Source organism: Protomyctophum parallelum (genome assembly GCF_964188405.1).
Source record: "Protomyctophum parallelum genome assembly, chromosome: 4".
Lineage (NCBI taxonomy): Eukaryota > Metazoa > Chordata > Actinopteri > Myctophiformes > Myctophidae > Protomyctophum > Protomyctophum parallelum.
This window is the reverse complement of record NC_139700.1, coordinates 54,338,330-54,360,516: the sequence shown is the minus strand read 5'-3', so window position 1 is coordinate 54,360,516 and position 22,187 is coordinate 54,338,330. Positions and strand designations below refer to the sequence as shown.

The 22,187-nt window shown below is 43.3% G+C and overlaps 1 protein-coding gene across 1 annotated transcript; it reads left to right on the top strand.

Moving 5' to 3' along the window:
- Window positions 1-1,058: 1,058 nt before the first annotated feature.
- On the top strand, window positions 1,059-21,387 carry tph2 (tryptophan hydroxylase 2 (tryptophan 5-monooxygenase); the record flags this gene model as incomplete). The annotated part of the gene is made up of 11 exons (XM_083763186.1): window positions 1,059-1,181; window positions 3,370-3,504; window positions 5,667-5,886; window positions 10,134-10,234; window positions 10,362-10,429; window positions 11,410-11,606; window positions 17,186-17,321; window positions 18,115-18,241; window positions 18,934-19,029; window positions 19,975-20,108; window positions 21,213-21,387. The coding sequence occupies exons 1-11, from the start codon at window positions 1,065-1,067 to the stop codon at window positions 21,385-21,387; spliced, it is 1,506 nt and encodes a 501-aa protein (XP_083619312.1). The 5' UTR covers window positions 1,059-1,064.
- Between the last annotated feature and the right edge of the window lie 800 nt (window positions 21,388-22,187).

Genomic DNA, 22,187 nt, shown 5'->3' with positions numbered 1-22,187 from the left:
AAACCTTTTCTATCCAAAAAAAGGTTTGTCTGAATGAACAGCGTGACTACTAGGGGGGTGCCATACTGTGTGTTATACACAGTATAATATAATAATATAGAAATCACTAACATTTTGTAAAAAACTAAATACATATTTAGCAACTTGCTCGAATGGCCTCTGTCAAAAGTAGCTAAAATCGTTAAAACGAAAGAATGCAGCAAATGAAAGAAGTTTAACACTAAAACACCTAAAACATGAACCATGGTTGAAAAACAAAAAAAACCCGAAGTTGTCCTTTAACATTGTTATTGACTGTTAAATATATATTTTGTTCTAAATATTTACAGGATGACAAACTAGACTGGACACTTAGTGTAGATGTAGACATTCTACCTGCAGTACCTGGACATAGGCTACCCGTTTGTTTACAAGCTGTCAATCATTCTGAATCTGATTATTTTAATATGGAGGACCCCGATGTAAACAAGTCTAGTGCTTTTCGGTTGCGTCCTCAAAGTAGCAGTTTTTGTATTGACTTGTGCTCCTTGTTTGAAATGTACCCATTCTACAGTACTGTGGGTACTGTCAGGAATAAAACATTCAATCAATTCTATGTCCACGTCCACTTTTAATTCTGTCGGAAATGTATGGTCAACGGGCACATGTACAATTCAATTCAACCATTCAGTGAGAGAAACGTTTGCGGTCTTCTTCCCAGCTCTATCAAACCCAGGGAGGCGGAGGAGACAGACAGACAGGGCATCAAAAGACATCTCTAGTTTATATGAGCTTCCATGTAAACACCGGCAGCAGAGCCTTATCAGTGTGCCCCCCCCTCCCATCCCCATTACAAACACTGGGCACCACTCACCCGCCTCTCCTCCTCCGTCACACTATTTAAACAGAACCTGGGCTGCAAGGCTGGGCCGGCAAAACCTTTAACGGTAGCTTTAATACAAGTGTGTGAGGGTGTAGGCTGAACGCGTGACAACCTGGAGCCCTGGTACTCGTACACCCACTGGTACCCCATGGCGTCGTCCCACCTGAAGAAGGACGTCGACCATCTGGGACCGGTGCCTAAGATGCAGCCAGCCATGATGATGTTCTCCAGTAAGTACTGGTCCCGGCGCGGGATGTCTCTGGACTCGGCCATGTTCGACGATCCCCAAAAGCAACAACGCCACACCGGTGGGCAAATGGTGAGCAATTAACCCCCCCCCCCGACCCTATCCCACCCATGCTCTCTTTCCTCCTATATTCCTGCTGCTATCTCCCAACTTCTTTCTCTTTGTTCTTGTCCATCAGCGGTGTTGGTACTGTACTGTGTTGATTTGATCTATGACAAAATGTTGGTCGACTACCGGTTTACACGGAGGAAAGCCGAATATAAAAACTAGATAAAAACTAAGCCTGATGATTAATACTAAGACTAATATGATGACAATTTCGTCATCAAAAACAAGACTATTAGGAAGGGGCTAGTCGCTAGTGGACATAGATAGATAGAGTTTTTATTAAAGTGTCCTACATCATAAGATGCCCAGCCCGCACGGGCTTACAAGACACTCACAAAATTGTACATATATAATAATACATATACACAAATAGACAGTTACTCATGGATACATGGTTCTCCAACGTAACTGCCATGCTTTCTCTATACATTTTCCAAAAACAAAAACTTCATTACTGAACAACAACCAATTTAACATAAAACACTCAGACATCCAAAACAGATCCAGTGTAAGTAAAAGACAGAATTCATTTTACACTTGGTTGCGTGCTGAAAATGACAGATCTACAAGCGTGTAAAATCAGCCATTACGATGCCCGACAAAATACATTTTAGTCTACTAAATCAACTGTAGATTTAGTAGAGTAAAATCGTATAATATTTAGTCGACTGAAAGTATTAAACTGAAACATTTCAGATGACTAAAATGTGACTAAAACTAGGTGAAGTTTCATTTCAAAGACTATGACTAACTAAGATCGTCAAAATAAACACTATATTGTGGTCTTCCCAACAGTCTGGGTCTACACACAGTCAGGTCAAGGTTTCAATAGAAGTTCTGGACTCTTTAAAAACGGCTGAGGTTCAGTTGTTAGGCAATAGGTGACACTTGTAATTTACTGTTGTAAATGTCCTAACGTTCCCATGTGGAATCATCAGGAGTAAACTGTGGTCTTTATCACATCAGCAGAATGTTGATGGGCGGGTTGTGCTTTCTAATGAGGACTGTTGAATCTCATCTCTACTTTAAAGACGCCTGTTGGACCTCATTATGAGAGCGACAAAGGCTGAAGTTTAATAATATCTGGGCCGGAAATGTGTACCTTGCTTCATAGTCTGTCTGTCTGTTTACCTGTCCGTTTGTCTTCTTGGCCAGAGATCTCCCTTGACAAATATTTAATCCAAACCAACCATCCAATTATGTTTTTGCATTTTTGCTTCCTTTTTTTTTTCTTTCTCTCAGTAGAGAAGAATTGATAACATGATGTCATATATCAATGATATAGTCATATCATTATATGACTATAAGAAGTTTCTCTTATGTCTTAATTATTGTACAACAACACTGAAGCCAAATAAAGAATGACTTGACTAGAATTTGACATTGGATTCAACACTGCATGAGACCTCTGGGTTAATCCAAGAATGTTGGTTTGAAGAATCAGAGCAGACCTTTAAAAAAAAAAGTATATACTATGAAATAAAAAAACGTAAATGTATTTGTATCATTGCATGTCATTAAATATTCAGATGAATTGAATCTGAAGGACCCCAATGGAAACAAGCCATAGTGCTTTCTTGGGTTATAAATCCTGTTAGCAGACTTAACTGTACTTTCCTGTGCTTTTTTCCCGTTAATCAAGTACTGTTCAATCAAACAAAATGCATTGTGCTACAGCTATAGGGTTAGGGACATGCTGGTTTATATAAATTGATTGATTAAAAGATCTACAAATACAGTTAGAAAAAAGGGAATACAGTATATAAAAATATTACTTTTTTTTTTAAACTTAATTGAATCATGGCAAACACAATTTTACATAAGGTAACCTATAGATGAGCAATATTAAAATAAAAAAGAACATCATCAAAAAACGGTTACAGTCGCTATGTGTTGCTTCCTCGAGTAGTGTTTTTTCACCCATTTTGGTGTTAGCATCATGTTATGCTTTATCTATTGAAAAATAGCAGATCTACAAGCTCATATCGTTTGTACCGTTTGTACAGAGGCCAGGGGCTCTTTGATGGAGGCTGTATAGGGATTCACATTTCTTAACGGCTATTAAAGGGCATTCCACATTTTAGTGGCATAGGAGCGAATTATTATTATTATTTTTTTAATAATATCCATCGTCTGATTTCCCGCTCTGCAGTCACGGAGGTCCTCCTTCTGTCCCATAAATGAGAAGCCGGAGTCGGAGAATGGCGAGGATGCCGGGAGGACAGCTGTGGTGTTCTCTCTGAAGAACGAGGTGGGATGCCTGGTCAAAGCCCTCAGGCTGTTTCAGGTGGGTCAATGTATGCCTGGTCAAAGCCCTCAGGCTGTTTCAGGTGGGTCAATGTATGCCTGGTCAAAGCCCTCAGGCTGTTTCAGGTGGGTCAATGTATGCCTGGTCAAAGCCCTCAGGCTGTTTCAGGTGGGTCAATGTATGCCTGGTCAAAGCCCTCAGGCTGTTTCAGGTGGGTCAATGTATGCCTGGTCAAAGCCCTCAGGCTGTTTCAGGTGGGTCAATGTATGCCTGGTCAAAGCCCTCAGGCTGTTTCAGGTGGGTCAATGTATGCCTGGTCAAAGCCCTCAGGCTGTTTCAGGTGGGTCAATGTATGCCTGGTCAAAGCCCTCAGGCTGTTTCAGGTGGGTCAATGTATGCCTGGTCAAAGCCCTCAGGCTGTTTCAGGTGGGTCAATGTATGCCTGGTCAAAGCCCTCAGGCTGTTTCAGGTGGGTCAATGTATGCCTGGTCAAAGCCCTCAGGCTGTTTCAGGTGGGTCAATGTATGCCTGGTCAAAGCCCTCAGGCTGTTTCAGGTGGGTCAATGTATGCCTGGTCAAAGCCCTCAGGCTGTTTCAGGTGGGTCAATGTATGCCTGGTCAAAGCCCTCAGGCTGTTTCAGGTGGGTCAATGTATGCCTGGTCAAAGCCCTCAGGCTGTTTCAGGTGGGTCAATGTATGCCTGGTCAAAGCCCTCAGGCTGTTTCAGGTGGGTCAATGTATGCCTGGTCAAAGCCCTCAGGCTGTTTCAGGTGGGTCAATGTATGCCTGGTCAAAGCCCTCAGGCTGTTTCAGGTGGGTCAATGTATGCCTGGTCAAAGCCCTCAGGCTGTTTCAGGTGGGTCAATGTATGCCTGGTCAAAGCCCTCAGGCTGTTTCAGGTGGGTCAATGTATGCCTGGTCAAAGCCCTCAGGCTGTTTCAGGTGGGTCAATGTATGCCTGGTCAAAGCCCTCAGGCTGTTTCAGGTGGGTCAATGTATGCCTGGTCAAAGCCCTCAGGCTGTTTCAGGTGGGTCAATGTATGCCTGGTCAAAGCCCTCAGGCTGTTTCAGGTGGGTCAATGTATGCCTGGTCAAAGCCCTCAGGCTGTTTCAGGTGGGTCAATGTATGCCTGGTCAAAGCCCTCAGGCTGTTTCAGGTGGGTCAATGTATGCCTGGTCAAAGCCCTCAGGCTGTTTCAGGTGGGTCAATGTATGCCTGGTCAAAGCCCTCAGGCTGTTTCAGGTGGGTCAATGTATGCCTGGTCAAAGCCCTCAGGCTGTTTCAGGTGGGTCAATGTATGCCTGGTCAAAGCCCTCAGGCTGTTTCAGGTGGGTCAATGTATGCCTGGTCAAAGCCCTCAGGCTGTTTCAGGTGGGTCAATGTATGCCTGGTCAAAGCCCTCAGGCTGTTTCAGGTGGGTCAATGTATGCCTGGTCAAAGCCCTCAGGCTGTTTCAGGTGGGTCAATGTATGCCTGGTCAAAGCCCTCAGGCTGTTTCAGGTGGGTCAATGTATGCCTGGTCAAAGCCCTCAGGCTGTTTCAGGTGGGTCAATGTATGCCTGGTCAAAGCCCTCAGGCTGTTTCAGGTGGGTCAATGTATGCCTGGTCAAAGCCCTCAGGCTGTTTCAGGTGGGTCAATGTATGCCTGGTCAAAGCCCTCAGGCTGTTTCAGGTGGGTCAATGTATGCCTGGTCAAAGCCCTCAGGCTGTTTCAGGTGGGTCAATGTATGCCTGGTCAAAGCCCTCAGGCTGTTTCAGGTGGGTCAATGTATGCCTGGTCAAAGCCCTCAGGCTGTTTCAGGTGGGTCAATGTATGCCTGGTCAAAGCCCTCAGGCTGTTTCAGGTGGGTCAATGTATGCCTGGTCAAAACCCTCAGGCTGTTTCAGGTGGGTGAATGTATGTCTCCAAACTGTTAGCAACTAGTGTTGTAGTACTCGAGTCGAGAGTCCTTGACTTGAATTGAACACGGTCCAATTGTGTTCGCATAGTCGCCCGACGAAGCCGGTGCACCACGGTGGATTCAAACCCACAACATCCGTGGTGATGGGCAGGGACTTTACCACTGCGCCACGCGAGCGAGCGCCATGTGTTTAGTGTTTTTCCCTATTCTTCTCCTCTTTCCTTGCCCCGCCCTATCGTCTTCTCCCCGTCCTCTCTCACATTCCCTTCTTTCTTTTCGTCCGGCGGCGGTGCACGCAGGAGAAGCACGTGAACTTGAACCACATCGAGTCTCGGGTGTCGAAGCGCATCGTCAACGAGGTGGAGATCTACGCCGACTGCAGCTGCAGCAAGAAGGAGTTCAATGACCTCCTGCAGCATCTCAAAGACCACGTCAACATCATCTCCTTCAACACACCTGCCAATGTATGGTCAGCAGAGGCAGGTATAGACCACCAGTTATGTAAATGTGTGTTCTACTGTGTTTGGACTTGTGTTTGGAGATCTGTGCCCCTCAGAGCACAGGCCTCCGCCTGGCCATGTTCGGAATCATAAGATTTTGAAAGTATGAGCTACAATTCTGGATTAATGAATAAAACATAAATAGGCCAGTTATATTTCCACCATGAGGCTGATTTGAAAAGGTATGGTGGCATTTCTTCGTCAAGCTAGTAGGAGTGTGCGTGCAAACTTTCACAGCATAATTTGTTGCAATTTCTGATATACTGTATGGGACCCTCCTTCAAACTTTGAAAGCCAATCGTGGACGAACAACATGAAATATAAGAAATCTGGCAGATGATAACTACAGAGATGATGTGTACTAAAGTTTGGACAATCAATCTGTAAGAGGTAGAACAATGTGTGGACAAATTAGCCTCTGGCACTAACTATACCAGAACCATGAATGGACGTTCTTCCTTGGCCTACTGGCAATATGCGTGCAAAGTTGAACTCTGATGGGTTCAGCGGTGCTTACATGGCCTTAGCAAACTTTGAAAACCAAATGTAGTCAATCTGAATACCAGGCCTGAAAACGTTCTCATTTCGGTATTATTATTATCAATCGGAATAGTAGGATTCTGTTGTGTATGGCTTCACTCACACCTAAGACACACGCAAGACACACTTGTGTCCTGTGTGTTCTGTGTGTCATGGCCGTCTCAATGCATTTCCAATGGGAGTCACATGGTTGGAAGACTCAACCTTAGCCATGCAACAAGGTTGTGTCTTAAGTTCCAACCATGTGACGGCCATTACACACAGAACACTATAGAGCATCGCCTTTCAGAACGACGCCAGGCCCAGGAAATGAATCCCAATGCATTTTTCCCATAGGCATTTCAAAACGTATTTATTTAAAGACCTTTTAAGCGTCGTACGAAGCCAACTCTTGTCGTGACAAATCATGACAACACACACAATATTTTGGACCAAACAAATAATTACAAAGAAGAAAAACAACAAAAAAAGTGTTGTAACCTGCCGTTTTTTTTCTACTTTCTAATTCTTTGTTTGGCCCGAAGAATTGTGTGTGTTGTCATGATTTGTCACGACAAGAGTTGGCTTCGTACGACACTTAAAAGGTCTTTAAATAAATAAGTTTTGAAATGCCTATGGGAAAAATGCATTGGGATTCATTTCCTGGGCCACTCGTTCTGAAAGGGAGGGGGGACTGCGATGCTCTATAACGGTTGCAACAATAACAATTGAGAACCAATTATAGCAAAATGGGGGAGGTGGTGGGTCAGTTCAGAATGAGAATAACTAAAATAATCAGTAAATAAGTTTAACCGTAATTTATTAAATCAAAAGCAAAATAAAGTTTTCAATAACAAAATGTTCACTTAACCCATTCTGAACGGGCACCCATTTTGGTGTTGGCATCATGTTATGCTTTAGCTATTGAAAAATAGCAGATCTACAAGCTCGTATCGCGCCACCGAGTGGCGCGATACGAGCTTGTAGGTCTGCTATTTTTGAAAATAATCGAAGAACGACTGACATTTTTAGAATCTGATCTCAGGTCAGAATGGGTTATTCAGACCAATGTGTGTCCAGTGGAAACCTCGTATGAATCTGATCTCAGGTCAGAATGGGTTAATGAAATCAAGATAAAATAAAACTGCCTCAAAAGGGTTTTACTGGAAATCCCAAGTGTCCTGGCACTGTCCGAAACTAAGCTTAGATGTCCGATAAATCCACATTGAAACCAGTCAATGCTGTGTGTAGTGGTAAGTCTCCTCTTACCACCCTTTACACTGTTCCGCAAAGTCCGTCCTTCCGCCCGTCGAAATCCAAACTCCAGGGAAATAATCCAAAAATGGAAAGAAAGTTCTCCTTCTCCAATGGTATAAATCCAAACGATCCAACGAACGACTATAGCAAGACTTGGGATGAATCCTCTTGCTATAGCCTGTCTGTCTCACTCTCTCTGTTCACCTCCACTCTGCACTGGACAGAGTCAAAACTCTCCAGGTGGCCCAAACATTGTGATTGCCCATCACTCCATCAGCCAGGTGAGCCGTGTGGGCGGGGTCTCTCAATCACTGCCTGTTGCCATAGCAACACAGGTATCTCACTGGCTTCTTGTGGCATATAGTCCAGCGGATAAATAGGAAAACCTCATAGAGTAGCGGATTGGTAGAAAATAATAAAGTACATGAAAATGGAGAATAGCAAACAAAAAATACATAGAAACAATGTGACTCTGAGCACAGAGGCGACAACACACAGGACACAAGTGTGTCTTAGGTGTGAGTGAGGCCTATATGTGTGTGGATTACTGGATGTGCATGTTCTCTAAAGTCCTCTAACAATGTTCGGATTGAGGGAGATTAGCCTAGTATCCGACGGCCTCAGCAACAGACAGACTTTAACTAAGATTAGCCTAGTATCCGACAGACTTTAACTAAGATTCAACAGGCACAGGCTGAACTAAAACGTTCCAATAATCGCTTCTCTTCACAAACGCATGCTTTTTATAAGGTTTTATTCACATTTATTACACATAAACACTCACACATACACCCTGTTCTCTCCGTCCGTGGCTTAGTAGCCCAAATCAACTGTCCGTCACGGCACTGTTTAATTTGTGGACACTAAAACTGCAGCATCGATTCCCATGCGTTGTTATCCGCACAGGCTTGTTCAGTTTGAATCAAGTCACACCATTCATTCACAATCAAATGATCTCAATTGTGGTTCCCTTGTGAGGCACGATTCAAACGGCACCTTCTTACTTTAAATTAGGGTCTCTTTCGCGACCGCCAATTTAAAGTCCTTTAAAACGCGGTAGCGAGCCAAACAATAATATGTCCAAACAGTCTCGGTTTAGACTATATTATGCTTCATATCACCCGGGGGCGAATTAGAACTTTCTGGTTAAACCGGTCGGTTGTTTACCCAGCCACGTCCGTGTAGACAGGATCCTGGAACTGTCTGTTAAACCGGTCGGTTGTTTAACCAGCCACATCCGTGTAGACAGGATCCTGTTTGTGTGCTGGAAGCTGGCATGGGCATGGGCATGGGCATGGGCTTAGAACCACCTCTCTCAGGCAAAGAAGGAGCAGTCTGGGCTTTCGATTGGCTGACAACTTCGCCAGGGAGGTGGGACCATAGAGTATGAATAGAGAAGACACCCGAGTTCTCCTCCCATCCACTTGCATTAAGTTGCTCAAAAGCGCATGAGGCGATTTCACTCCTCCTTCCTGGTAGGAACAGAGTGCATTCTGGGACGGATTGCAATGGTGAGTGGCCCCAAACACATGAACGAGCTGCCGTTGAACGCGCACGAGCGTCGTCCGTCGTGAACGTGTACAATGATAGTCAACGGACAGCGCGTTCATGTGTTTGGGGCCAGGCTGCAATACCTTCATTCGGCCACTATGTCCATTTCGCCTCAGGGTTTCCTTTTCCTTCTCTATTCATATATACTCTAAGGGTGGGACCTCAGTCAGGGCCTGCTGTAGTCATGTGTGTAAACTAACAGTGGGTTAGATTCAAGAAGATCATGAGAGGCAACAGGCGAGATGGCCAATGGTGAATATATATTAATGTGCATTATTAAGAACATGTTGTGTTGTAATAATGTTTAGATTGTAACAGAGTATGTATTGTGCCTCTTGTTTTGTCTCCCAAATAATAACATTTAAAACCATAGGTAAAGCATAGAAGCATAGGAGGTAGTGTTGAACTAATCTGTAATCAGACCAACGGCTAAGTTGTACCAGATCGATAGAGCGAAGAATGGCTCTCAAGTGGCCGGTCTGGGCCAGCTTAGAATGTTTCAATGAGAGCTGAACTCCCAGCCGACAGATAGGATAGGAACAGGCTATTAGGCAAAGATCCAGATAGGATAGGAACAGGCTATTAGGCAAAGATCCAGATAGGATAGGAACAGGCTATTAGGCAAAGATCCAGATAGGATAGGAACAGGCTATTAGGCAAAGATCCAGATAGGATAGGAACAGGCTATTAGGCAAAGATCCAGATAGGATAGGAACAGGCTATTAGGCAAAGATCCGGGGTACTGTATCCACCTGTGTCGGGGGAGGGGGAAACATGTGTGAGTGTTTGTGTGTAATAAGGAGTGAATAAAACCTTATAAAAAGCATGTGTTTGTGAAGAGAAGCGATTATTGGGACGTTTTAGTTCAGCCTGTGCCTGTTGAATCTTAGTTAAAGTCTGTCGGATACTAGGCTAATCCGAACATCCAATGTGCCTCAGATTGTGAGGACGTTCCCTGGTTCCCCATGAAGATCTCTGAGCTGGACCAGTGTTCTCAGAGGGTTCTGATGTACGGAACAGAACTGGACGCTGATCATCCTGTGAGTTCCACAGGGGGGGGGGGGGGGGGGGGGTATTAACAGTTATTCAGAGAACAACTTTACATACTGGTTGCTATTAATGTTGCTTGAGACACATTAATTAACTGACCTGAATTCTTCCTGCCAGGGTTTTAAAGATGACGTTTATCGCCAGCGCAGGAAATACTTTGTGGACGTTGCCATGAATTACAAATTGTAAGCATTTTTACCTCCATGTCATTGTGGAATTATGTGTGTGTAGCGCCGTACATTGTAGTTTTGGTTTTAAATGAGCACTTCAGAAGCAGATTTGCTGTTCAATAGAACATCTTTATATTCAGATTGGCAGTCATGTACATTTGCCTAATGCAGGGGACCAGGGTGCTGGGGACCCCCGGAAATGCTTTAGCCATGTCTCGTGACCCCTCCCCACCACCAATACAAATTGACCGCTACGATAACCTTAATAATAATCATTAAGGAAAGGTTTATGCATGCACTATGTGTGTACTATGTAAACTTAGTTTTCCAGTCATTTGGCCCCTGGCCCCCTGGCCTAATGGACCAACATTTTAGACATTTTGATGATTAAAATGCATTGTGGTGTATTTCATTTAGATGTTCACGCCAGTCCGGCAAATCACATCAAGCCTAAAATATATCATAATAACAAATACCTTCAGCTTGGTTTACATTTTGTTTACCAAAATGTCTGCTGTAAAAAGGGACCATTATGTAAATAATAATAATAATAAGACAGAATTGACCATGTAATTGTAAACCTTTCAGACCATATAATTGAAGCAACATTTTGACAGAACACTACAGTATATAGTAGTCTCTTTCTTAACGGATGTATTAAGTTATTAACTGACACAATCATTATTAGTTGGACTTAAGACTATATATAACACATTCTGGGCGGGAACCCATTTTGGTGTTAGCACTATGTTATGCTATTAGCTATTGAAAAATAGCAGACCTACAAGCTCATAGTGCGCCACCGAGTGGCACGCTACGAGCTTGTAGGTCTGCTATTTTTGAAAAATCGAAGAGCGACTGACATAGAAGACATTTTTAGAATCTGATCTCAGGTCAGAATGGAAAACTGTCAGGATGTAGAAGACATTTTTAGAATCTGATCTCAGGTCAGAATGGGATAATAACCAGTGTGGTGCTCTCTTCTTGCCCGGCAGTGGACAGCCCATTCCCCGTGCGGAGTACACCCCCGAGGAGACCAGGACGTGGGGCGTGGTCTTCAGGGAGCTGACCAAGCTGTACCCCACCCACGCCTGTCGGGAGTATCTCCAGAACCTGCCCCTCCTCACCAAGCTGTGCGGCTACCGCGAGGACAACATCCCTCAGCTGGAAGACGTGTCTTTGTTCCTTAGAGGTGCCGTTAACACAGACTACAGTATAATAACAGCCCTGTGTGAACTGTAGTTCAGACTACAGTATAACAGCCCTGTGAACTGTAGTTCACAGACTACAGTATAACAGCCCTGTGTGAACTGTAGTTTACAGACTACAGTATAACAGCCCTGTGAACTGTAGTTCACAGACTACAGTATAACAGCCCTGTGTGAACTGTACTTCAGACTACAGTATAACAGCCCTGTGAACTGTACTTCACAGACTACAGTATAACAGCCCTGTGAACTGTACTTCACAGACTACAGTATAACAGCCCTGTGTGAACTGTACTTCAGACTACAGTATAACAGCCCTGTGTGAACTGTAGTTCAGACTACAGTATAACAGCCCTGTGTGAACTGTAGTTCAGACTACAGTATAACAGCCCTGTGTGAACTGTAGTTCAGACTACAGTATAACAGTCCTGTGTGAACTGTACTTCAGACTACAGTATAACAGCCCTGTGTGAACTGTATAGTTCACAGACTACAGTATAACAGCCCTGTGTGAACTGTACTTCAGACTACAGTATAACAGCCCTGTGTGAACTGTATAGTTCACAGACTACAGTATAACAACCCTGTGTGAACTGTATAGTTCACAGACTACAGTATAACAGCCCTGTGTGAACTGTATAGTTCACAGACTACAGTATAACAGCCCTGTGTGAACTGTACTTCAGACTACAGTATAACAACCCTGTGTGAACTGTATAGTTCACAGACTACAGTATAACAGCCCTGTGTGAACTGTATAGTTCACAGACTACAGTATAACAGCCCTGTGTGAACTGTATAGTTCACAGACTACAGTATAACAGCCCTGTGTGAACTGTATACTTCACAGACTACAGTATAACAACCCTGTGTGAACTGTATAGTTCACAGACTACAGTATAACAGCCCTGTGTGAACTGTATAGTTCACAGACTACAGTATAACAACCCTGTGTGAACTGTATAGTTCACAGACTACAGTATAACAGCCCTGTGTGAACTGTAGTTCAGACTACAGTATAACAACCCTGTGTGAACTGTATAGTTCACAGACTACAGTATAACAGCCCTGTGTGAACTGTATAGTTCACAGACTACAGTATAACAACCCTGTGTGAACTGTATAGTTCACAGACTACAGTATAACAGCCCTGTGTGAACTGTATAGTTCACAGACTACAGTATAACAACCCTGTGTGAACTGTATAGTTCACAGACTACAGTATAACAACCCTGTGTGAACTGTATAGTTCACAGACTACAGTATAACAGCCCTGTGTGAACTGTAGTTCAGACTACAGTATAACAGCCCTGTGTGAACTGTATAGTTCACAGACTACAGTATAACAGCCCTGTGTGAACTGTATAGTTCACAGACTACAGTATAACAGCCCTGTGTGAACTGTACTTCAGACTACAGTATAACAGCCCTGTGAACTGTATAGTTCACAGACTACAGTATAACAGCCCTGTGTGAACTGTACTTCAGACTACAGTATAACAGCCCTGTGTGAACTGTATAGTTCACAGACTACAGTATAACAACCCTGTGTGAACTGTATAGTTCACAGACTACAGTATAACAGCCCTGTGTGAACTGTATAGTTCACAGACTACAGTATAACAGCCCTGTGTGAACTGTATAGTTCACAGACTACAGTATAACAGCCCTGTGTGAACTGTATAGTTCACAGACTACAGTATAACAGCCCTGTGTGAACTGTAGTACAGACTACAGTATAACAGCCCTGTGTGAACTGTAGTTCACAGACTACAGTATAACAGCCCTGTGTGAACTGTATAGTTCACAGACTACAGTATAACAGCCCTGTGTGAACTGTAGTTCAGACTACAGTATAACAGCCCTGTTTGAACTGTATAGTTCACAGACTACAGTATAACAGCCCTGTGTGAACTGTAGTTCAGACTACAGTATAACAGCCCTGTGTGAACTGTAGTTCACAGACTACAGTATAACAGCCCTGTGTGAACTGTAGTTCACAGACTACAGTATAACAGCCCTGTGTGAACTGTATAGTTCACAGACTACAGTATAACAGCCCTGTGTGAACTGTAGTTCAGACTACAGTATAACAGCCCTGTGTGAACTGTATAGTTCACAGACTACAGTATAACAGTCCTGTGTGAACTGTAGTTCACAGACTACAGTATAACAACCCTGTGTGAACTGTAGTTCAGACTACAGTATAACAGCCCTGTGTGAACTGTAGTTCAGACTACAGTATAACAACCCTGTGTGAACTGTAGTTCACAGACTACAGTATAACAGCCCTGTGTGAACTGTAGTTCACAGACTACAGTATAACAGCCCTGTGTGAACTGTATAGTTCACAGACTACAGTATAACAGCCCTGTGTGAACTGTAGTTCAGACTACAGTATAACAGCCCTGTGTGAACTGTATAGTTCACAGACTACAGTATAACAGTCCTGTGTGAACTGTATAGTTTACAGACTACAGTATAACAGCCCTGTGTGAACTGTACTTCAGACTACAGTATAACAACCCTGTGTGAACTGTAGTTCAGACTACAGTATAACAGCCCTGTGTGAACTGTAGTTCAGACTACAGTATAACAGCCCTGTGTGAACTGTAGTTCAGACTACAGTATAACAGCCCTGTGTGAACTGTATAGTTCACAGACTACAGTATAACAGCCCTGTGTGAACTGTATAGTTCACAGACTACAGTATAACAGCCCTGTGTGAACTGTATAGTTCACAGACTACAGTATAACAGTCCTGTGTGAACTGTAGTTCACAGACTACAGTATAACAGCCCTGTGTGAACTGTAGTTCAGACTACAGTATAACAGCCCTGTGTGAACTGTATAGTTCACAGACTACAGTATAACAGCCCTGTGTGAACTGTATAGTTCACAGACTACAGTATAACAGCCCTGTGTGAACTGTAGTTCAGACTACAGTATAACAACCCTGTGTGAACTGTAGTTCACAGACTACAGTATAACAGCCCTGTGTGAACTGTAGTTCAGACTACAGTATAACAGCCCTGTGTGAACTGTAGTTCACAGACTACAGTATAACAGCCCTGTGTGAACTGTAGTTCAGACTACAGTATAACAGCCCTGTGTGAACTGTATAGTTCACAGACTACAGTATAACAGCCCTGTGTGAACTGTATAGTTCACAGACTACAGTATAACAGCCCTGTGTGAACTGTATAGTTCACAGACTACAGTATAACAGCCCTGTGTGAACTGTATAGTTCACAGACTACAGTATAACAGCCCTGTGTGAACTGTAGTTCAGACTACAGTATAACAGCCCTGTGTGAACTGTAGTTCAGACTACAGTATAACAACCCTGTGTGAACTGTAGTTCACAGACTACAGTATAACAGCCCTGTGTGAACTGTAGTTCAGACTACAGTATAACAGCCCTGTGTGAACTGTATAGTTCACAGACTACAGTATAACAGCCCTGTGTGAACTGTATAGTTCACAGACTACAGTATAACAGCCCTGTGTGAACTGTATACTTCACAGACTACAGTATAACAGCCCTGTGTGAACTGTATAGTTCACAGACTACAGTATAACAGCCCTGTGTGAACTGTATAGTTCACAGACTACAGTATAACAGCCCTGTGTGAACTGTAGTTCAGACTACAGTATAACAACCCTGTGTGAACTATAGTTCACAGACTACAGTATAACAGCCCTGTGTGAACTGTAGTTCAGACTACAGTATAACAGCCCTGTTTGAACTGTATAGTTCACAGACTACAGTATAACAGCCCTGTGTGAACTGTATAGTTCACAGACTACAGTATAACAGCCCTGTGTGAACTGTATAGTTCACAGACTACAGTATAACAGCCCTGTGTGAACTGTATAGTTCACAGACTACAGTATAACAGCCCTGTGTGAACTGTATAGTTCACAGACTACAGTATAACAGCCCTGTGTGAACTGTATAGTTCACAGACTACAGTATAACAGCCCTGTGTGAACTGTATAGTTCAGACTACAGTATAACAGCCCTGTGTGAACTGTAGGTCACAGACTACAGTATAACAGCCCTGTGTGAACTGTAGTTCACAGACTACAGTATAACAACCCTGTGTGAACTGTAGTTTACAGACTACAGTATAACAGCCCTGTGTGAACTGTAGTTTACAGACTACAGTATAACAACCCTGTGTGAACTGTAGTTCAGACTACAGTATAACAACCCTGTGTGAACTGTATAGTTCACAGACTACAGTATAACAGCCCTGTGTGAACTGTAGTTCAGACTACAGTATAACAACCCTGTGTGAACTGTATAGTTCACAGACTACAGTATAACAGCCCTGTGAACTGTATAGTTCACAGACTACAGTATAACAGCCCTGTGAACTGTATAGTTCACAGACTACAGTATAACAACCCTGTGTGAACTGTAGTTCAGACTACAGTATAACAGCCCTGTGTGAACTGTAGTTCACAGACTACAGTATAACAGCCCTGTGTGAACTGTATAGTTCACAGACTACAGTATAACAGCCCTGTGTGAACTGTAGTTCAGACTACAGTATAACAGCCCTGTGTGAACTGTATAGTTCACAGACTACAGTATAACAGCCCTGTGTGAACTGTATAGTTCAGACTACAGTATAACAGCCCTGTGTGAACTGTATAGTTTACAGACTACAGTATAACAGCCCTGTGTGAACTGTAGTTCAGACTACAGTATAACAGCCCTGTTTGAACTGTATAGTTCACAGACTACAGTATAACAGCCCTGTGTGAACTGTAGTTCAGACTACAGTATAACAGCCCTGTGTGAACTGTATAGTTCAGACTACAGTATAACAGCCCTGTGTGAACTGTAGTTCAGACTACAGTATAACAGCCCTGTGTGAACTGTAGTTTACAGACTACAGTATAACAGCCCTGTGTGAACTGTATAGTTCACAGACTACAGTATAACAGCCCTCCCTCCATGTCGTAGCTATAGTGATTTCATAAATTAGGATCTGAATTAGGCACGTGCAGAGAGTGTTAGGGCGGATTCATACTCCTATTTTACCGCTGTTTTGGCGCTGTAGTGCCGACTTTAGGACGGTACCCCCCCCCCCCCCCCCCCCCAACCTCAAATGACGTCAAATTGTAGGCTCTACAGCGCCGAACCGACTTTTATTCGGCTCTAAAATAGGAATATGAATCGGCCCTTAGAGAGGCTATTTTTGCTACAACAGAAATATGCATATGTGGTCCCTCTGGAGCGAGTGTGGAAATATAGTGGCCCTCTCCCATCGTCATAGTGGCCCAGCCCCTGGTCTATAGCTTAGGGCCGATTCATACTCCTATTTTAGAGCAGAATAAAAGTGGGTTCGGCGCTGTAGAGCCTACAATGAGACGTCATTTGAGGTTCGGGGGGGGGCGGGTATCGTCCTAAAGTCGGCTCTTCGGTGCTACTGAAAATTTCTGCCGAGCCGAAATCATTTCGGCGGTAAAATAGGAGTATGAATCGGACCTTAGAGTATATATACTCTAAGGTCTATAGTCATTACTGTGGCGTTGCTGTTTGTTTCAGAGAGGTCAGGGTTCACGGTGCGTCCCGTAGCAGGGTATCTGTCTCCCAGAGACTTCCTGGCTGGTCTGGCCTACCGAGTCTTCAACTGCACTCAATATGTCCGCCACAGCACCGACCCTCTCTACACACCTGAACCGTGAGTCTAATACCGCCTTTGCCACTGTACCACTGCATAAAAAAAACTTTCTCAATTGTTTTTATTCATTATATCACAAAAACAATACAATTATACTAGGATAACTAGTATACTAGGATACATCATGAATGAAAAAAACAAGCAGTCATTTATTAATACGGCTAATGTTGTGTTATACATCAAGACAGTTTTGGCACTACTGCTTTAAACATGTAATGTTACTGTAGTTAGAGTTAGAGTTTGCATGTTCTCCCCGTGTCCCCTAGGGTAGGTACCCTCACAAAAACATGCAGTAATCCTGGTCTCTAAACTGCCTCCCCCTGGCCAGCCGGGGCGCCTGATGGAGGGGAAAGGAACTGGTTGGAATAACGTGTTCCTTCCACGCGCTACGTCCAACCAGGGAAACTCCCCCCTGTCAGGTGTAAAGGAGCAACTTGGACACTCAGGCATGAAGGAAGCATGAGTTCAAGTCCGTTGCTCTCCCCAGGTTGGCGGAGGGTGTGTAGAGCCCAGGATCACATTATTTCCAAACCCCCAGGAACGCGCCCAGGGCCGGGCCGGTTCCGGTGTGTCGTCCCTCTACTGTACTGTCACTGTACTGTACTGGCACACCCGAAAGCATCATATATACAGTTAATACGTACGTGTGTTTGTGTGTGCGTTAGGTTGTGCACAGGTGGTGAAAAACAACCATGCTGTTTTCGTGCTCATACTGTGTGTGTGTGTGTGTGTGTGTGTGTGTGTGTGTGTGTGTGTGTGTGTGTGTGTGTGTGTGTGTGTGTGTCCGACACAGGGATACCTGTCACGAGCTGCTGGGCCACGTTCCGCTCCTGGCTGACCCAAAGTTTGCCCAGTTTTCCCAGGAAATCGGCCTGGCATCTCTAGGATCGTCAGATGAGGATGTACAAAAACTGGCAACTGTATGGATGCTCTTTGATTCTTCGTATCTTTTTTGCTCTTTTATTCCTGATAATATCTATCTAAATATCTGCAAATGTATTGATACTTTTCAGTTGTTTTATTAACCCATTTTGACCTGGGAACGATTCTACAAATGTCTTCTAAATCCTGATTTTTTTTTTCAACTTATTGTTTTTATTGTCATTACCGGGTTTTCAAACATTTTCATGTCAAGGACCCCCAAGATTATGTAATTGGCCGCTGACCCCATCCCAAAATATGTTGTTCCAGGGACCCCCCCCAGAGGCAAAGATTTTAGTTAAAAACTTTGGCTCTGAAAGAATATATATTCAAAGATTTGTGCCACATATTCACGATTTTTCAAAATAAGCAGATCTACAAGCTCGTAGCGTGGCACTTGGTGCCGCGCTATGGGCTTGTAGATCTGCCATTTTTCAATAGCTAAAGTATAACATAATGCTTAAAACACCAAAAAGGGTTCCCGCCCAGGTTAAAGCATTATTATTTATTTATCGTAAAGATACATGGTTGTCAGCACTGTGCCTTAAAGTCCAGTTCCATAAGTATATTCCCTCCTTTCACAGTTTGCTGTAAACTCATGGTCACTCAGGGTGTGTAGTGTATCATCTAACCAACACATATTCAACCTAGTGACTGTATACAGTGACAGAGTATTCTATATTTTCCACAGTGCTATTTCTTCACCATTGAGTTTGGGCTTTGCAAACAAGACGGCCAGCTGAGAGCTTATGGGGCAGGTCTGCTGTCCTCTATTGGAGAACTGAGGGTAAGGCAGCACACACACGCTTGCATGTGTTACTTACCTCTTTGGCAATGTGCTCTTTAAAAAAAAAGAAACTAAAGTTTTTTTATTTTTCTTAATTTGTAGTGTGTGGACCATGCGGTGACATTGATCAAATCTTGATAAAAAAACGCTTCTACTATATTATTTAGGCCCCCACAATCTAAAGCTATGTTTCTATGCCAGTCGTTCTTCGATAAAAATAAATAAATAGCGCGCCGGCGCGCTATGAGCTTGTAGATCTGCTATTTTTCAATAGCTAAAGCACCAAAATGCGCTGCACAAGGTGCCCTTTTTTTCACTTGAGCACCTGCCCCTCTAAATGTCTGTGCACGCCACTGAACATCAGTGTGATTTCTCATGGAGTGCCGTTCTGTTGTAATTATGAATAGATATAGCGGATATAGTCCGAGCGATATGCGGCCGCTAGAGGCGGGATCAACGCGAGACTTGTGACATATTGAAGCTCTGCCTGCCACAGCGCAAATGTAAACACAACCTAACAAGACTACAACTCTAATGTAAACACAACCTAACAGGACTACAACTCTAATGTAAACACAACCTAACAAGACTACAACTCAAAATTATTATGGAGATATCAGATTGATATCAGATCATCGTTTCTGCTTGAGAGATCCCAGATGCAGGCAGGAGGAGGAGGGAACTGGTGAACTCAATACTGCCGCAATCTGGCAGAGTCAGGTTAGAGTCATACTATATTTATTCATCTAAGGTTTTCAAATTGAATAGAATTGATGTTGCACTTTCTCACCAACACATCAGTAATCGGGTGGGATTAGACTCCAAAATCAGGATCGGCATCGGTCCCAAATGTCTGGCATCTACAAACAGCGGGTCATGTCGTCGTTCACAGAGACTCAGTTGCTTTGAGTTCATGACGTCTTTGTGACCCCTCCATTCTCCCAGCATGCCTTGTCTGATAAAGCTTGTGTGAAGATGTTTGACCCTCGGACGACCTGCTACCAGGAGTGTCTCATCACGACCTTCCAAGATGTCTACTTTGTCTCTGAGAGCTTTGAGGAAGCCAAGGAGAGGATGCGGTAACATACATTACATACCATATAATATATATATTATTATTATTATATTATATATATATATATTATACATTACATACATACATATGTGGCCACATTTGACTGAGGGACTGGCATTGGATTCTTTTGAATTTTCGTTTTTTTCATGTCATATGAAAGCAGGGAATCATACAGTAGCTTCAAATTTACATTGTCGTTACATTGTTGGTTGTCCAGTTTTGGAGATATGGCTTATAGAGTGATGTCTTGCAGAAAACAGCGAGTTGAGAAAAGAGGCTTGAAAGGTTCACTTCTGTGGTCTCTAACATTACACCTACAAGCTACATGTTTAAGCATGTATTTCATATTTACATGTTGATTTCAGCTCTGACACTTATTTCTCTCAGTCAAATCTGGTCACATAATGTACATTTCTCACAGCCAATGTGCTAAATCTCAGGAACGTAGTTAAACAACAGATGTAGATTTCAGTCTCTAGGTGTTGCCAGATTTTCAATCGTTCTTTAGTTACATACATAAATGTAATCTTCGGGAACATCAAGTACTGTATTTTAAACACTTGCTAGTCATTGATTTATTAGTTTCTATCTAATTTAGAAAAGAAAACATTACAATAGTTTTATGCATTCTCTTCCAACACAATCTCAAATATGAAGCCCGACACACACCGTCTGCGACCGCCGCGCGTAGCGCCGCGGCACAGTATTGCCGCGCGCCATAGCCGCACGGCAACACCAACAGGACGCGGCGCGCTACCACGCGGCTGGGGAGTTTTGTTGACTATATTCCATTGCCACGGATAGCCGGGTGGAGGCCGCGCGGCAACGCCTGGAAAATAGAACAGCGGTGCATCGGCGCGGCAGGCGAGGCGTGACCGCGCGCCAGCGCGCGTCGGACGCAGCCGGTGTCCGATAGGTTAATTGAAAATAATGGAGGCGGCTGTGTCCGCCGCGCGGCGACGTGCGGGGGACGCAGCCGGTGTGTGGTGGGCTTCATCCAGGTCCTTGAATGTGATGTGCAATGTATCTAGAATACTTGTCAACCACTTTTGCATATGGTTTTACATGCCTCCTTGGACTTGACCCTCTCTCTCTCTCTCTCTGACAGGGAGTTTGCCAAGAGCATCAAGAGGCCTTTCTCTGTGTATTACAACCCCTACACCCAAAGCATCGACCTGCTCAAAGACACCCGCAGCATTGAGAATGTGGTCCAGGACCTCCGCAGTGACCTGACCACTGTATGCGATGCCCTTGGAAAAATGAACACATACCTGGGCATATGAAAAATGAACACATACCTGGGCATATGAAAAATGAACACATACCTGGGCATATGAAAAATGAACACATACCTGGGCATATGAAGTGTATTCATGGGTGACGGCTTTAATTATTATATCCTAATATGAGTTCCAGGAGTTAAATCAGTATCATTTCTAAACCATGCTTTTGTGTAGAATTCCATAACGGTAGCATCTATACAGTATAGTCTATTAATAGGTTTCTGTAATTTGTGTGTACATGCATATAAAGAGAGAATGAACGGCTTGTACTGTACACTAGTGCGCAGATACATAGTATAAAGAGAAATCAAACAAAATTGCGTAAAATATATATTTTAGTATATAAAATCATCATCACAAAGTGGTAAAATCTCAGTTAAATTGGGTATTACTCCCATTTAGACTCCTGTAGTGATCCTGTTCACTCTGCTTTAGTCGGAGGGGTGGAAATGCAGTGTACTGTAAGTGACACAATCATTAAAAAAAAAGATTTTACTTTTTCTTAAAGAAAACACATTTTGCTCATTTGTAAGTAAATGACACCATCTTTTGCAACAAACGCACTGATATTTTCAGCTTTTTTGTTTATTGTCCACATGACAACAAAAATGTAAAAATAAAGGGGAAAGAACATAATGTACAGAGATATAAATAGTGATAATAACACTACTGAACCCACATACTGGATACCACATGCCCTAAAGCCGCGCAGAATATCAGACCCCTCATAGACTGACTTCCACTTTTGTGTTGGACACAAATGCTCAGTTTAGTTATGAATGGACATTCATGTCTTCTAT